This window comes from Ictalurus punctatus, chromosome 5 (assembly GCF_001660625.3).
Source record: "Ictalurus punctatus breed USDA103 chromosome 5, Coco_2.0, whole genome shotgun sequence".
NCBI lineage: Eukaryota > Metazoa > Chordata > Actinopteri > Siluriformes > Ictaluridae > Ictalurus > Ictalurus punctatus.
The window spans coordinates 26,409,070-26,426,899 of NC_030420.2; the positions used below are offsets into that span (position 1 = coordinate 26,409,070).

Consider the following 17,830-nt stretch of genomic DNA (forward strand, 5'->3'; position numbering starts at 1 on the left):
CACACTGCTTCTCCTTCATCTCTTAGGATATGATGCATCCAAACGCTCTCCCTACAAAATGTTTCATTTTAGCAGCTTTTAACTGGTTTGTTCTCAAAAGTGGAATGCTAGTTGTGCCACCCATTGATATATGTTACTATGGCAACCAGTAGTAAGAATGTCTACTGGTGACTTCATAGTACAGCGACTGGTGACTTGCAGTGATAAAATCTCTGTGTATGTGGACGTAGCTAAGAACTCAATAATAAATACAAATCAGAAAAGTTCACCCTATCGTCCGGAGCTCATGAATTCGAATCCTGATGCAACCGCCTTCTGTGGCCACGAGTAAAAGAGATCCATACCCTCTGGGTGAGAGGGATATTATACTCTCTCTCTCTCCCCTGTCAATCACAATGACACTAGCCAATTTTGAGCATCGGTAAGCTCAAGAATGTAGAAGAGAGCTATTCACTCGTTCCTCTGAGTGTTACCCCACCCTGTAGCGTAGCATGAGCAACAGCTAGAAAAGATGCTGTTGGCTGTCTTGACGTGTCCTGGAGGAAGCACGTGTTAGCCTTCACCCCCCTCGGTTGGTAGCTGTCTTATGATTGGGGAGAGCTGGCTGATGGGAAGGAATTAGGGAGAAAATGACAACGCTAGGTTGTGATTTCCAACAAATAAGAAAAAGCGAAACAGAACTGCAGACCTCTTCGCTACGCTTTATGGACTCCTGGGGTCCCCGCAGCCACTTTCAATGCAGCTCTATATTAAATTCCACAGCAGTCCACAGTCCAGACATCATTTTAAACCATTTTGATCACTTTTAGTGAGGAAAGATTGAATTGAGGTTAGTTTAGTTTCAGAAGGTTTGGCAGATTATGTTATAACTTAGCGTTATATCATATGTGTGTGCTTTTTCCTTGGGGTACTCACTGATGTTTTGTACTTTGCATGTGGTGGAGTGAAGAAAGCACACAAATATTCACTCCAACAGAATGTCATCAAATACATCATGCATGACTGTACTGTATATTTGCCAAATAGTGGAATTGATGGTGTATAGTGATAGTGTGTGTGTGTGTGTGTGTGTGTGTGTGTGTGTGTGTGTGTGTTAGCTCATTCTGTTAAGGGTGTATATATGAGATTGTCAGTTGTTGTTTAGTTTATGATGTGCTGAAAACAGAAGTATTCACTTGCCATATGAGCGAATGTGTGTGTGTGTGTGTGTGTGTGTGTGTGTGTGTGTGTGTGTGTGTGTGTGTTGTGGCAGAGATTGCAGCAGTGCATCTGATCATTGGGGGTCCCCAGTGAGTGAGCGCTCAACAAACAGCTCCAAATGTGTCAGAATGGATTTGATTCCAGCGGCAGTTCTGAAACCCATCCACTCGTTTTAATTTCATTCGCAGGTGGGGAGCTGTACACAGGTCTGACGGCTGATTTCCTGGGACGTGACTCTGTCATTCTGAGGAGTTTGGGGCATCGATCTCCCACGAGAACCGAAACGGACCAGAAAATATTACACGGTAACACGCACAGACCACAGCTGCATGACATCACCTTCTGATTTTCATTCTGATCTTCTTACGTACGTTCAGATGCTATGGCTAGATAAGAGAATGATTTATTAAGAGTTAACAAACGGCTTTCTTAGCCACACAAGACTATTTATCAGACTGTCTATGTATTTGTCAGCTTTCTTTCTTTGCGTGTGTGTGTGTGTGTGTGTATGTGTGTGATCAGAACCCAGGTTCGTGGCTGCACACCTCATTCCAGACAGCGCAGATAAAGATGATGATAAAGTCTACTTCTTTTTCACTGAAAGAGCGAGCGAGGCTAAGGAGAGAGAGGGAGAGGCAGCAATACACACACGCATTGGACGAGTGTGTGCGGTGAGGCTGGCTTTACCACACACACACACACACACACACACACTCAAAGAGAAACAAACATGCCAGAACAATTGGTATGTTTTTTCCCTCCGTATACACACAGCTGCAGAATATTTGGCATACCTCTAAATCTAACACACACTACACACAGCCATGCATGTGCGCACACACACATTTACACATACACACATACACACACGCACACATCAAGCAAATATGCTCATGGATTTTCTGCAGTAAGGTGAATATCTCTCCGAGGACTATGACCTAGAGGTCAAACTGAAAAAGGTTAAGGGTCACCTCACTCGCACCTCAGCCTCGACTACAATTTACTGTCCCCAGTATTCAAACGCACACTTGCACCGATATACACACGGACACATACGTGCACACATGCTCACACAAACATGCTCCTTTAGGGCCAGTTAAACCCAGGTGTGGTTATTATCAATAACAGACACACGCAAGTGTTGGAAAGGCAGCACATGTTCTATATACACACTCTGTTCCTCATCCCTCAAGTGTTTTAAAGCACGCACTTTTGAGTGTCTGTGCGAGTGTAAGTGTGTGCGAGTGTAAGGTTATGCGAGTATAAATGTGTGCGAGTCTATTCACCCAGATGTTCCGCTTCACAGCAGCAAATCCGTTACAGTATTAGAACTTTGTATGTGTTATGGTCAGAGTTATTATGGGATATTAAGAGCTTGTTCCCACAGGAACACTTAGAAAGCAGTTTACACACACACACACACACACACACACACACGCACACACACACAGTTGGCTTCAGTCAGTCACAGCGTTGATACATTGCTCCTTGTGCATTATAGTGAAGTTCCATTAAAGCAGGGTTTCTCAAACTGTTTGCAGCCAAAATTCCTCAGACCCTCTCAGTACAGAATTATTTCACAAACATAATCCAACTATTCAAACATTACACAGATTATTTACATAAAATGTGTAGAGTAATATTTTGTCCATAGACCTTTGTTCATTTCAAACTTTCCATTTGCATAATTCATTTTGATTCGAATGATCGTTAAAATAAAGGATTAAAGTTGACATTATTCATAGGCTACATGTTTTTACACGGTTGAGATGTGGAGATTTGGATTAAAATCCCATTCACGTCAAGTGTCTGGTCAAACATGCCAATAACTATAACAACTTAATAATAAATACACTATATTTGATCATGTTTGTGATTTCCACTGTTGTGGAAATCACAAACAGGATCAAATATAGTGTATTTAATGTCAAATGAACCAGATAAATAATTAATTAAATTAATTAATAAAATCCCCCCCCCCCCCCCCCCCCCCGGTCTATGCTTCATTATTGCTACTTTGAGAACTATGGTTTTAAAGTATGAATGAATTTTAGGCTTCTTTTCTAGGTTGTTGTTTAGCCTTAGTTTAATCTACTAATAATCTGACTGATAATAATCCCTTTACAACAGGTAACATCTGTCCAAGATAAAGGTGATGAAAGCATTCTTGGTTTCTCGGCTAGCATATTTCGTATTTTCTGATGATCATAGGAGTTCTAGAGATGTTACTTACACCAAAATCAAACGATAATCCATCACTAGGGTTACACCAAGGTCCTTAACTATATCTTTTACCTGGAGTTTTACAGACAAACATCAAGCAATATAATAAAGACGTTTCTATTCAGTCTGTTACACAGTCTTCCGTTTCGCAGTTGTGCTGTTGAATCTGGAAAATATAACTGTGTATCCACTACATTTATTGTCTATGTGCACTGATGATACAAAAGGTAATAGACCCTTCGGGGTCGTGTAAGCATAACATTTCACCATTTCTGTTAGAGTACATATAAGTTTGCAGATTTCAACCTGATTTATTCATATATTTTTGCATTATTATTATTATTATTATTATTATTATTATTATTATACATTATTTATATTATTATTATATTATAATTTCAAATCAATTCTGAAGATTTAACTTTGCTTTATATTCTAAAAAAAAAATAAAAATCCTGCTTGTCTTGTTTAAGAGGACCTACCTAATTTTACTGTACACAACAAGGTAATAAATAAATAATACAAAATAAATAATAACTATGAATTATGTGTGTGTTCCAGAATGATGTTGGAGGGAAGAGAGTACTGGTGAATAAATGGAGTACGTTTATTAAAGCTCGATTGGTGTGTTCTGTTCCTGGACCTCACGGCATAGACACACACTTTGACCAGCTGGGTGAGAAACACACACACACACACACACACACACACACACACACACACTGAAATATGCATGAATCACCATATATACTGTGTGTATATATTATTATTTATATATGTTTCGAATCGCTTGTGTGTGTGTGTACAGAGGACGTGTTTCTTCTGAGGACAAAGGATGAAAAAAATCCAGAAGTTTATGCCATTTTCAGCACCATCAGGTACTTCTGGGATAAAATTACAAGTTTATGAGTTTAGAATTACGAGTTTAGTAGAAACTAATGATAATGCTTTAAGTTGGAAAGTTTTTCATTTCAAGATTACAACTGACTGATTCATATTTCTTTTTCATAATAATGTTACATATTATAGTTCATTTCATGGCTTCACAGTACCATATAACATGTTCCGTTGTGTGTGTGTGTGTGTGTGTGTGTGTGTGTGTGTTCCTGCAGCAACGTGTTCCAGGGCTATGCTGTGTGTGTGTATAACATGGCTGATATTCGTGAGGTGTTCAACGGGCCCTTTGCTCATAAAGAGGGACCGGATTACCAGTGGGGACCTTATGAAGGACGTGTCCCATATCCCAGACCTGGAGTGGTGAGAACCAAAATATTCAAAGTACCCATTATCTGTTATCTGATGCAAGCAGTTAAAAGACCTGGCAACATTTTTCCCATCCTTAACTGTTCAGTTTGGGTGAACCTGTGCTGTTATAGTCTCAGATTCCTGTTCTTGGCTGACAGAAGTGATTTTTGATGTAGTCGTCTGAATTTGTAGCCCACCTGTCTAAAGGCATTCTGAGATGCTTTTCTGCTCACCATAGTTATAAGGAGTGATTATCTGAGTTACTGTATCCGTACCGTGTAGCCATTCTCCTCTGACCTTTCTGACCAACAAGGCGTTTCCGCCGGCAGAATTGCTGCTCGATAGAGGTTTTTTTTTTTTTTGCACCACTCTGTATAAACTCTAGAGACTGTTGTGCATGAAAATCTCAGGTGATCAGCAGTTTCTGAAATACTCAAAAGCAGCCTGTCGAGCATCAACTGCCATGACAAAGCCAAGAGTCACTTAGATCACGTTTTTTCTCCATTCTGATGTTTGATGGGAACATTACCTGAACTATTAGCTCTTGACCTATATCTGCATGCTTTAATGCATTGCACTGCCACATTACTGGATGGTTACATGGTGTTGGATAATTGCAGGTGTGCAGGTGTTCCTAATAAAGTGGCCAAAAGGTGTATTTTACTAAGCTATTCTGATCATTAGTATTCACAATCAACACTTCAGTTAAGTGTGTTGCAAAAGTTCATTTTCTAATGGCAGCCTTATTATTATTCTTAATTTCTTTCTCAATGGCTAATTCTCTCTCCCTCACTCTCTCGCACTCTCTGTCCCTCGCTCTCTCTCTTTCTCTCTCCCTCGCTCTCTCATTCTCTCTCTGACTCTCTATCTCCCTCGCTCTCGCTCACTCTCTCTCTCCCTCACTCACTCTCGCTCTCTCTCTCTTGCTCTCTCTCACTCTCCCTCGCTCTCTCTCTTTCTCTTTCTCTCTCCCTCGCTCTCTCTCTCTCTTTCTCTCTCCCTCTCGCAGTGCCCCAGTAAAATCACTGCCCAGCCCGGCCGTATGTTTGGCAGCACTCTGGAGTTCCCAGATGCTGTGCTGCAGTTTGCTCGCTCTCATCCTCTCATGTGGCGGGTTGTGTACCCAACTCAGCATCAGCCCCTGCTCTTACGCACTTCCACATCCTACAAACTCACACACATCACCGTGGACCGCACGCTGGCCGAGGACGGCCCTTACGACGTCATGTTCATCGGCACAGGTGAAATCCAGGGGTGTCTCTTTGCGTAGTGTATTCTTAAACTTAATCGTGCTAGTCCTGTTCGTGTCAGTATGATTAAATCTCATTGACCTTTGACCCATGCAGATGTTGGCACCGTCCTGAAGGTCATCGCACTGCGCAATGGCAACTCAATCACCAGTGAAGAGATCACGCTGGAGGAGCTGCAGGTCTTCAAAGTGAGTTTGTGTCCTGTCACATTCATCTTTTTTTATATCAGTGTGAAGATTTTTTTCGTTGTCTCATTCTATGTTATGTATCTTCATCAGGTGCCCACTCCCATCACCTCCATGGAGATCTCAGTGAAGCGGGTGAGCTTTCGTACACCGTCAGTCCTTCCAGATACTTCACTGAAATTCCAGTGAAAGGACTGGCACACGCATTTTTTTCAGAAAATGGTATTCAAGCGTGTCCAGGTCATAACACAAAGCAACAGATGTGTTTTTTAACCTCAATCAGACAGTGTGTGTTGGCAGTGAAAAATGAATTAAATAATGGAAACCAAGCAGCACCACCTGCTTTGCTCTGTTTTGCCCAGACTTGAAGTAAATGTGTTAGGTAAGATTTGAGCAATCACCATAGGGGTGTGTGTTGAAATTCGGTAGGGACACATGAAAGATACTCACCCTTGACTAGTGTGATTCATTTTGAAAAACAATCATTTTCAACACTGATTACCAACCTGTAAATCAAATAATACAAATAAAGAAGACTGAGTCAGTTTCTGACAAATCAGCTAGCTGCTACAATACTCTCCTGATTGAGTTCATTTTCCGGTAACGACAGCATTCATGTCAAGTGTGTATCAGGATTGGGATCCCATGGGACCTAGGTGGCACAGAACATTAAAACAAAACAAAACAAAAAAACCGGTGCATACCTCAAACCTAAGGGACTGAGGCAAAAGTATTTTCTAACAACCTCATCATAATCATATTCATATTCATAACCATTCCTATAATTATAGCCCCCTCCCCAATTTACCTATTGAACTTTCCTTTGCTTTTACAGTATCCATTGTTACCTATATGAGGATGGGTTCCCTTCTGAGTCTGGTTCCTCGCAAGATTTCTTCCTCTTAACCTCTTAGGAAGTTTTTCCTTGCCACCGTCGCCATCGGCTTGCTCAATTGGGATTAATCCACACACTTTCCCATGTTTATATATTTCTTTAAAGATGCTTTGAGACAATGACCATTGTAAAAAGCGCTATACAAATAAAATAGAATAAAATTGAATTAAGTGCTGCCTCAATAGTTTATGCCAACATTTTCTCGTTTTAATTAATATTTGATGATTCATTGGCAAAACGTTTGCAATTACCTTAATCAAAATTGAGCTTGTAAGTTCACGTCCTTTTCCTTATTGTGTACAATTCATCATAAACAACCATTAATCCTTCAAGCAAAGACTTTTGCTCACCTCTGCACATCTTACTTTTGATAGTGTCCTCTTGCACGTAGGGTAAAATGAACCAAAAATACCATGTCATGTTTCATTCTCACATTCATCACCTCAGCTATCAAGTTGTTTCACCTCAAAATCTTTTACACTGTCGACAGATGGTAAAAAATAGTATGCTGCATATGAGCCTTAAGTTTGTTTCTTTTTTCACCCTCCAACCCCTTTAGCAATCTCTGTTTGTGGGCTCGAGTGCTGGCGTAGCGCAGGTTCCACTGCATCGCTGCAGCATGTACGGTAAAGCATGTGCCGAGTGCTGCCTGGCACGAGACCCCTACTGCGCCTGGGATGGACACACCTGCACACGCTATTTTCCCAGTTCTAAGCGTCGCTACCGCCGGCAGGACATCAGACACGCAAACCCAGCATTGCAATGCAAAGACCAGAACCAGAGTGGTAAGAAAACAATCACGTGCAATCACGTGCAAAAAAGTGATTCTGCAATCACATGGCATAGTGAACGTCATCATCAGAGAGCTCTCAAAATTTGATGCAGTTTTCAATATTTATGCAAAAATACTTAAAGGAAAGAATTTAAACACTATGTGAGGTAAGTTAACATTCATTTTGTTTTGTCATTTAAACAAATTTATATATTTTGCACATTCTGTTAAAATGTAATTGTTGCCATATGGCAACAACATGCGATAATAGGTGATTGGACTTCTAATCTCATACAGTTTGTGTTATTGTTGACTATATGATGCTTTCCACCATTGCACATTGTTGCCATATGGCAACAATTTACCAAATACCTCAACAAAAAATGTTCTCAACATTTTTAAATATATTTTTTTGACTTGAACTAGTTCAAGTAATAAACATTTATAAAAACATTTTAATGCAAATGTAATAATTCATGTAGTAGAGTGTTAGGGGTCCAAGCACTTAACTATTCATTATTTTTATTGTAGAAAAATCAAGATAATTTTAACCGTAGGATATGGTGCTCTGTAAATGCAAAACAAATGAACAATCCTAAAACACAACAACAAAATTGGTGGCGCAGTGTTTAGCAGTGCCACCTCACAGGTCCAGGGTTCCTGAGCTTGGTTTACTGTCTGGGCAGAGTTGTGTATCTTCTCCCTGTATTCACGTAGGTTTCCTCTGGGTTTTTCAGTTTCCTCCAACTGTCCAAAAACATGCCGGTACATGGCTTGTCCACGCTATCCAAATTATCCATAGGTCTGAACCAATATAAACCCACAGCAAATCAGAAAATGCAACAACAAAATCAAAAACAAGATAGTGAATTCAGAAACTAAGGCAAAATCGTAATTTAAAATCATAAATTTAAAAACACAAAATAGAAAGGATAGGTCCTTAGTAAACATCACATGCTTGTTGCTGATTGGCTGCAGCACATGTCAGTCTGAGAGAACACAGTAAACAGAAAGCTGGAGGATGTTTACAGTAAGAGGAAATAATAAAATTAATTGACCCATAAAATAAGATGAGCTTAAATTATCCATCCATGAATAAGGTCGTGATGCTTTTATTCACTTTTATTTCTATCAAGGTTATGCATATGGTGCTATTTTAGATATGCCGTCAACTTTGCACTGCATAAATATGAGACCCTGAAAACCCAAATAAAAGAAGCTGGGTTATTCAGAAAGCATGAATCTTTACTACAATAACATAAGTAACTTTAAATCAAATTCAGAGAACAAATAACAGCACGTACTATGTATAAAACTGTCTTAACAAGCACTCACACACAAGCACGATGCTGTTAGTGGCATTATTCAGAGAAGTTATCTGTAGCTTGACAGTGCTAGAAAAACATTGGATTTTGGTAAACTTCGTGAACCTTTCAACTAAGAAGTACTTGCAGACCATCTCTCATCACTTTAGAGAGAATGAGCAAAAAAATTTAACAAAAAAAAGGCAGTAAGGTGCTTACACACCTGACACACACACACACACACACACACACACACACACAAACACACACACCTGGATTTGGAAACTTAAGCTTTACCTGCTAAATGAACCGATTTGAACTTTTCGGTAGACTGACAGGTCCATCACTAAACACACACACACACCTACATCAGTAAAACTTGGCCTCTACATGAACCACATTGAATGACTGTCACACCTTTTAGCACTTATCTGTGTATACACTCGCATACACTCTCGCATTCATTTGGCTCTTTGGTGCAAAAATAAACACAATCCTCTTTACTATAACAGTTGAAACGAGCATGTGTGTGTCCTCAAACTTGTGTGTTTTGTCTGCAGTGGAAGATGTGGACATAACTGAAATGCAGGTTGTGTACGGCACAGAGAACAACAGCACCTTTCTGGAGTGTGTACCTCGATCTCCACAAGCCACCGTCACCTGGCACATCCAGCGGGATGAACATCGGGAGGAGGTGAGACAGACAAAGAGTTTTCAACCGAACATTTGGCATAAAACATTTTACTCAAAGGCTTTCCGTTTATTGTTTACATTCAAAATCCCAGACATAAGGGAAAACTCAACAAAGCTCCCAGACCGTATCATTCATCACGGTAGCTATCCTGTCACTGGAAGATGGATAGAGGTAGAATGGTCTGCTTCACCTAGAGCTCTGTACATCACATTTGAAAAACACTGCTCTATTTTCCTAGACATTTATTATATATAGGGCAAATTTGTCAGTGTTTGGGTTTGAAAAAGTTACTGTTTTATTATATTTATTAAATATCAGTTTAGTTAAAAAAAAAATAGAACTTTTGCTCATTTGTTAATGGTAATTTTTTCAAGAATTTTTTTCTACTTCAATGCGTTATACAAATGAATTAGCATTGCCTTGACTATGTTAATAAGGTTGATTGTGTTGAAATAAACAAATAAATATTGGAGAACGTAGAACAATAAGATTTTATTGCATCTGTACAGTATATAAACAGATAAAATACCTTAAAACTGTATAATACATGAAAAATAAATCATATTTCAATATTCTCTACTCATTTTCAGATTAATAGCTTACACTAGTGCAATAATATGTTGTATTTTAATAATTATGTCATTTCAAACATTAATAAAAAAAAAAAACTAAATAAGCTCAAAATACTTAAGTTGGATTAAAGTATTTTTATTTGAATGACATTTTCTGCATTTAGGTGGAGCTGGATGAGCGAGTGGTAAAAACAGAAGAAGGTTTGCTATTCAGGCGAGTGTTACGACACGATGAAGGCGTCTATGTGTGCCGCTCTCGGGAACATGGATTTTCTCAGACGCTGTCACGTGTGTGGCTGGATGTGTTACAAGGGGACACACTGGCTGACTTACTGTCACAAGACAGTAAACACAAGGCTTGGTCTCCATGTCCCTCCCATACGGGCTCAGCTAACCGAACGCCATCCAAGGGTTGGTTTAAGGATGTCTTGCAGCTGATTGGTCCATCAAACCTTCCTCAAGTAGAACAATACTGTGAGCGCGTCTGGTGCAATGAAAAACTGCGGCGGAAGCACAAGAACATGCTGGACAAATACAGGCAAGCGCAAGATGTAGCACGGAAAACCAGAGTCAGTAAGAATGTCGGGGAACGGCATCGTATGCCACGAGACACACACGCAGTAGAGTGACACACACACACACACACACACCTAGAGATGAACTCATGGACAAAGAGACGAGGGTTAGTATAATTTTATAAAACACCTCTCAAGCTGAAAGACGTTGACATTCAAACATACAAGTGGAATGTGTTTACTGTCTCCAGAACTCTGCATAACTGTGGAGCAAATTTTATATTACATTTTCTTTATTAACGTATTATTGCGATGTCATTTGTCAGAATTTGACGACAGTTGACGTATCAACAGAAGAAATAGACAATATCTGGGCGCACACACATACACAGACACACACACAGACGTATCCTTTTCCTCTATAAAAATTCAGTTTACTGTAGTTTTCTACTGTATGTGCTGAGAAGATCTGGGTGTGTTCATAACATCACTCTCAGAAGGCTGGAGTCAAGCCAAATACCTTCATGATCATCCAGGTTTTAAAAGCGCTTGCAGTATTTGTATTTTTGATTTCTTTTATTTTTTTGGACCAACTTTTTAACCTGAACTTTTTGAAGCTGTAATTTGCCTATTTATTTGGCTTTTACTGCAAACTACTGGTTATAAGTGGATTATTGTAAGGAATAAAACATGATAGGGTGTGCAGTTAAGGGAAACTGATCAACAATGGGGTGATGTGGGGCTAGTACCAGTTGTGTAGTCTTGAAGTATTTAATTCCTCTTATACCACAGCAATTTGCCAACACTAACAATGCTGTATTTATTTAAGAAAAGAAAAAAAAAAGAAAGGAAAAAAGACACACCATGCATTATATCCGTTTATAGTTACATTTAATGTTGTGGATTGTCTGCAATACAGGTTAGTTCTTGTTATTACTTATGTTATTGTAGCTATAAGCAGCTGTTTCCTTATTAACCCCCCTTTTCTAATCCCTTTTTAAATTAATAAGATAAGCGCAATGTCCATTGTCTGACTGAAAACCTTTACGATGACTGTGACAAAGTGGTGACCCTGGAGACTCCTTCCAAAAATGCTAAGAAAGTTCCTTAAGAAAGTTCTCTCGTATTAATGATTAAACACATTGTTAATCATTTTATGTGGAACGTCTGCCATACAAGTCCCTGTGTAAATTGTAAATGATGTTGTATTCGAATGAGCACATTAGTATAAAACGTGCAACCAGGACTACTGTCCAAGCGACACTGTTATAGAACAGCATGTGAGATTCAACTATACAACAGTACGGAAGCCCTAAGAGGCCATATGCATTATTTTTTCCCCCCGCTTTCTTGTTTTCTTGTGATTTCGACATAGCAAAAGTTGTTTTCTCACGACGTAATTTTATCACGGGAAAATCACACGCCTTGTGAATGGGACTGGTGTTGCATGCACATTGGCGTCTTCACCATCACTATCATAAATGTAATAATTACCCGCTGTAGAGATGGACTTGATCTCCGCATTAAGAGAGAGGGGTGTGCTCTTCTCAAGTGTCGGGCACTAATGTGGAAGTTGTCAGTCACTGACAGACATAGACGTATTTCAGCTTGAGTGAGTCCCTGATCAAAGTGAAAATTAATTTGTTCATCCACACTGTAAAACCGGATAGTTCATTTAACTCAAAAAATTTTAGGAAACTAATTACCTCAAAATTTTTAAGTTGATAAATCAATTTCTTTAAGCCAAATACACTTAAATATAACAAAAATTTATTTTAAATGACAAAGTTTGAATGAAATTTTTGCTATATTTAGTGTATCTGGCTTAAAGAAATTGATTTATCAACTTAAAAGTTTTGAGGTAATTAGTTTCCTAAAATTTTCTGAGTTAAATGAACTATCTGGTTTTACAGTGCATGATGCTGCGGGACTGCTCTAAGCTTATGCTGCATCCAGAACATTAAAAACAACGTGTTATGTCGAGTACACAGAAAAACGAAGTCGTGATCACGAGAAAACAAGTTTTGTTATGTTGATACCACCAGAATACAAATATGGTTAATGCGAGATCATGAGAAAACAAAAAAGAAAGAAAAATAATAATGCATGGCGTCCTCTTGGGGCTTCCGTACAACAGCGATGTGGTGTAAAAAAAAAAAAATTAACAGAAAAACAAAATCAGTTTCATCTTCATATTTTCTTATAACTCTAGCTTTCTTTTGCTTTACTCTCAGAAAAAAAAAAAAAAAAAACCCTGCTTTTTGGTGCACAAATGTTACACCTCATTAGGGGGGGTCACTTTTCTAACTTTTGTAAAAGCTTCTAGAGGATGTACAAAAGCTATTTAATTGGAATTTGAAGGTTTTGAAGGTGTATTTAAAGGCGAGGAATGAAAATGTTACCTGTATGTTGTTATTTCTGATGGTGTAACATTTCAGCTGTTCATTTTTCATGTACTGCTGTAATGTAAGGCATTATGTGATGTGCAGACTAAGGCACTGTTAAAACACTGAATTTCAAATATAATTTAAGAGTCAGGTAATGTGGTACAATATGCTTAAGCATCCAGATTGTTTTGGAAATAGAAGAAAGATTTCTTTTAAAAAACCCTATTCAGTTGTACAAATGAAGAAGGAGCCAAGCCTTCATGGTTGTTTGGTTTGAAATTTTTTTTCCCCCTGTTAAGCCTAGCTGCTTTTACATCACTCAGTTTAATGATTCATTTGTTCTAACAGAAGTCTGGAAACACACAAGTTGTTTTCTTTGAAAATATTGCTGTTGATCTAATCTACCCTGATTCAGAGACCATCGACAGAAAAAAAGAAACTTTCAGAACATAGATCAATCCGAATCTTTTGCTGCCGCACTACTAGCTTTTCATAATGCTATAAAAAATAACATTATAGCTGTTAATGGCATTCATTCAGTTTTCCAACAAATGACTGGGTTCAGCTTAATGCATCCATTTACAGTCTGTACATTTTTCACAAGTCATTATTTACTTTTGTAGTGTCTACATCAACGTCTGGTGGTTATCGTGAAACACGGCATATATGCACACTCCAGTTTCTATTGCGATTTATCATTACCGTTAAAATTATTTGTAATGTTAGATTTGACCCCCCCCCCCCCCCCCCCGATAGAAAAATTGCCACATTTTTCTTTGTCACCCCTAAGCATAGTTAGTTGATGTTAACAAAATACTAGTCTAATGTTAGCTAAGTCGAACATACACTAATCAATCCTATTATATATTTCATATTGATGAACTCAAAACATTTTCCATTTACCTTGAAAGCGATGCTGCATCTTCGAGACAAGTTGCAAGATTACCAAGACACTGGAAGGGGGTTTAGCTTCCAGGGTGTCAGTTAATTAGTCCCTAGAGGATTTTGCGATCATATAAATAAACGCATAATCAAGTAAACTCTGCAGTGTTCGAAGGAGCTTGCGATTTTTCAAAATTACCGCAGGTTTTTCCACAGATTCGGACTGAGACACGTCATGTGACGCCATCACAGCGCGCATTCAGCCAAAGCCCTCTTCAATTCATGTAGTAAATCTAAAAGATCTCATTTATCAACAAACATCACTGTGAAAGATCGTGCAAAACAATTTTGCGCAATTCCAATTTCGCGAATTCGATTAGTTTTATGAAAAAAAGCTCAGCAAGTTGCACGGCACATTTTGAAAAAAGCTGCAGCAAAAAAATTGTACGGGCTGGTTAATATAAGAGAGTCCAAAAGACTCATCTGTGATTTATATTCGTCTAGAAGAAAAAGATTGATCTTGGAGTGATAACTCAGTGGTTTAAAGGTTGTCAAGCCTGCACTTGAGTATACCCAACTGTGACTGAATCTCACTGCAGATCACAGATGCACTAAGAAGAATGGACACACGGTATAAATGCTCTAACCATAAAATAATCCGTCAATCATTCATTCATTATGTTGAAATACTTAGATTTATATTTCAATAATTTCCAGACTGTACACACAAATATTATAACCATAGCAGCTCCATGGATCTTCTTCAGATTTAATACTGGATCCAAACCACTGATTAAGCCAAGTTTGCATTCATATGGACTGATTTAACTAACAGATTGAAATAACACTGTACTTTCATTTTATCTGCAGATAACACATAAAAAGTGTGTGTGAAGAGTTTGTCTTGGTATATGTCATGTATTTATGTCTTATTTAAAACAGATCCTTGCATGCAGAGTGTACAGATGTGGGTTTTGTCTTTAAAAATAAATGAATAAAATGGAATAAATATGTTCCAGATTGTAGAAATGTCTATCATATGCACAATTGTGGGCTTCAAGTTACTTGGTGAGATGTTTGTCTTTCTCCTTCATGTCCTTTGCATGTGCGTGCTTGTATATGATTTGGATTTGAAAACCACACGTAACCAGAATACAAGATTAAGTGATCAGTCTATATAGGGGCTTTTAATCATTTGTTATTCTACTGCAAAAGAACATATATATATATATATATATATATATATATATATATATATATATATATATATATATATATACGTTATATGCCAAAGAAAGACCGCACTGAACATAAACCCATCGCTTAAAGCTATAATTCATGCTAACTGATCCTGATTTGTACAGAACCGTAATCAAGTCCAAATGCTGTTTGTTTGTGATGCTGGTTTCTGAAATTATGTTCAGACTTGAAAGCATGGTTACATTTCAGAAGTGTACATAAATGTTCTCAACTTCCTGTGATAAAAGCAAGTATAATCTAACATAATTTGATTCAATTATATCGCTTTAAAATGCGACACAGAGGCGCAGCATTGCTGCATCAAGATTTCAGGATTACCAGTTTGATTCAGAGCTCAGATTACTGAGTGTGTAGAGTTTGGAAGTTCCTGTGTGTCTGCATGGGTTTCTTTCTGTCTCCCAAAAACATGCCAGTACAGTAGGTGAATTAACGACGCCTGTAGGTGTGAATGAATGTGAGAATGTGTGTGTACACGGTGCCCTGTGGACTAGTTTTGCATCCACGGTGTATTTCCATCTCACATACAGTGTTCATAATACTGACTCTGTATCCACTATGACCATGACCTTGACCATCCTAGAGTTGAAGCAATTTACTGAAGATATGCAGTACTGTGCAAAAGTCTTAGGCACCCTATTTTTTTATTTATTTTTTTTTTAGTACAAACTTTGTTGTAGATTTTTGTTTTATGATCTCTACATTATTGAATCAGTACAAAAAAAAAAAAAAACATTTTAGTTTTCCATCACAAAATTAAATGTTACAGAAAAATGTTTGTATGTCAGTAAAGAAAGCAGCATATTGAGGGGATATTCAACATATTAAGAGACACTTTCCAGACAAAAAAACATAATGAAGGCTGCTGGGTTTTGCAGCAAAAATAAGCGAAAGTCAAAGTCTCCAGAAGAACCCTGGCTGGTTCTGCAAGATGATCAACAAAACTTACAGCTCGTCGCCTTATAAAACTGCACTAATTCTACCTGAGACCACTGATATTTTTATTTTTTAAATTTTTTTTTTTTTTTAAAGCAAACGGGTCATCACACCAAATATTGGCTTTGTTTAATTCATTACTGTTTACTGCTCTCTTACTGCTCGCCTAAGACTATTGCACAGTACTGTAAAACAAGAATTAAAGTAACACAGCTTTGTTTTGTTTGCAAAAAGTTGCAACGAATAAGTAGAAAATATAGAAAAACCCACTTTGCATTAAGGTCCCTTTAGCCACCATTATCAACTACATTAGATAAAATCTAATAAATAGCCATGAATTTTAGCAGTCCATGACCTTAGTATTAGATACTTTTGATGTATGAGGCAAAGCACTGAAATTTACATATATGTCTCAATAAGGTCTACACTTTAAGGCTATTTCAAATAACATTTACTATAACCACTGCTTATTTTGACAACTTTATATCTGACGGTTTCTCATTGAACTGATTACCAACATTTTATACCGTGTTGTGATTTCATTTATGATGATTAGGTAAACTTACTTTTAGGAATCAACATTCTTCATTATTTATTCAAAATTAAACATTTATGCAAAACGTTGTTAATATCATTACTTATCGAGCACTGTTGTTCTCGATTCTGATTGGCCAGAAGGTGTTAGCTTAACAGGGCTCATTCTAATAAGTTATCATTTCTATAGTAACGGCTTACACATAACCATACTTCCAAAATCTAAGCCTAATAATAAACAGATAAAAAAATATGCATTCTGTATTTTGTACATTGACATTTAATTAGCATTTTTTGGTTTATGTGACCATTTGATGCTACGGGAGCGTCTTCAGGAAAGACGATTGTGCTTTCGAGCTTCTCAGCAGTTTTTTTATTTAAATTTTGTCTCATTAACTTAAGGCTGGTGAGGAAACGACTGTTTATACCTGCTATAATGTAAGCGATAAAAGGAACTTGTCTCTCAAATGTAACTCTAAATTGCTTAAAGAAAGTGTTTTTCACAAATTGCTGTAGTATAAGAAGAATTAAACACTTCAGGATGTGATGTTATAGGGACATTTTCAGCTCGGGCGTGGTAGCAGTACCTGTACTTTTTCTTGGGTCGCATCACACCAGCCCATTGTTGATTATTTTCATATAAAAGTATTTCCAAAGCTTTTATTCCTAACTTACCTCCAAAGTTCATGATTTGTTATTAATGATGAATGTCATAAATAATGTTACTTATTAAAGGAACTCATTAATCTAAAGTGTTGCCAACCAAAGAAAACGTTGTACATTTTCATCATACGAAATACAGTTTTAAGCATGCAAGCGTACACCGTATGTCTGCATACAGTGATTTTCCTGACCTGAATCTGATATGAGTTTCATGTCTGAAAAACAAACAAAGACACTGCTGACTGCTGCTCAGTGTGTAGAACAAACTTTGCAAGCCTCTGTTTATGAAAATAAATCAACACATGAAATTCTATAA

At 37.7% G+C, this 17,830-nt stretch overlaps 1 protein-coding gene across 1 annotated transcript in view; it reads left to right on the forward strand.

Moving 5' to 3' along the window:
* Positions 1 to 15,164, forward strand: part of sema3bl (sema domain, immunoglobulin domain (Ig), short basic domain, secreted, (semaphorin) 3bl) — a 44,408-nt gene extending 29,244 nt beyond the window's left edge. The window contains exons 6-16 of the mRNA XM_017468824.3: positions 1,389 to 1,505; positions 1,723 to 1,871; positions 3,985 to 4,099; positions 4,232 to 4,301; positions 4,536 to 4,680; positions 5,678 to 5,909; positions 6,015 to 6,106; positions 6,197 to 6,238; positions 7,558 to 7,783; positions 9,635 to 9,768; positions 10,505 to 15,164. Of these exons, the coding sequence (XP_017324313.1) occupies positions 1,389 to 1,505; positions 1,723 to 1,871; positions 3,985 to 4,099; positions 4,232 to 4,301; positions 4,536 to 4,680; positions 5,678 to 5,909; positions 6,015 to 6,106; positions 6,197 to 6,238; positions 7,558 to 7,783; positions 9,635 to 9,768; positions 10,505 to 10,969 (1,787 nt within the window). The 3' untranslated portion in view covers positions 10,970 to 15,164. The remainder of the gene's footprint in view (positions 1 to 1,388; positions 1,506 to 1,722; positions 1,872 to 3,984; positions 4,100 to 4,231; positions 4,302 to 4,535; positions 4,681 to 5,677; positions 5,910 to 6,014; positions 6,107 to 6,196; positions 6,239 to 7,557; positions 7,784 to 9,634; positions 9,769 to 10,504) is intronic.
* The last annotated feature ends 2,666 nt before the right edge of the window (positions 15,165 to 17,830 follow it).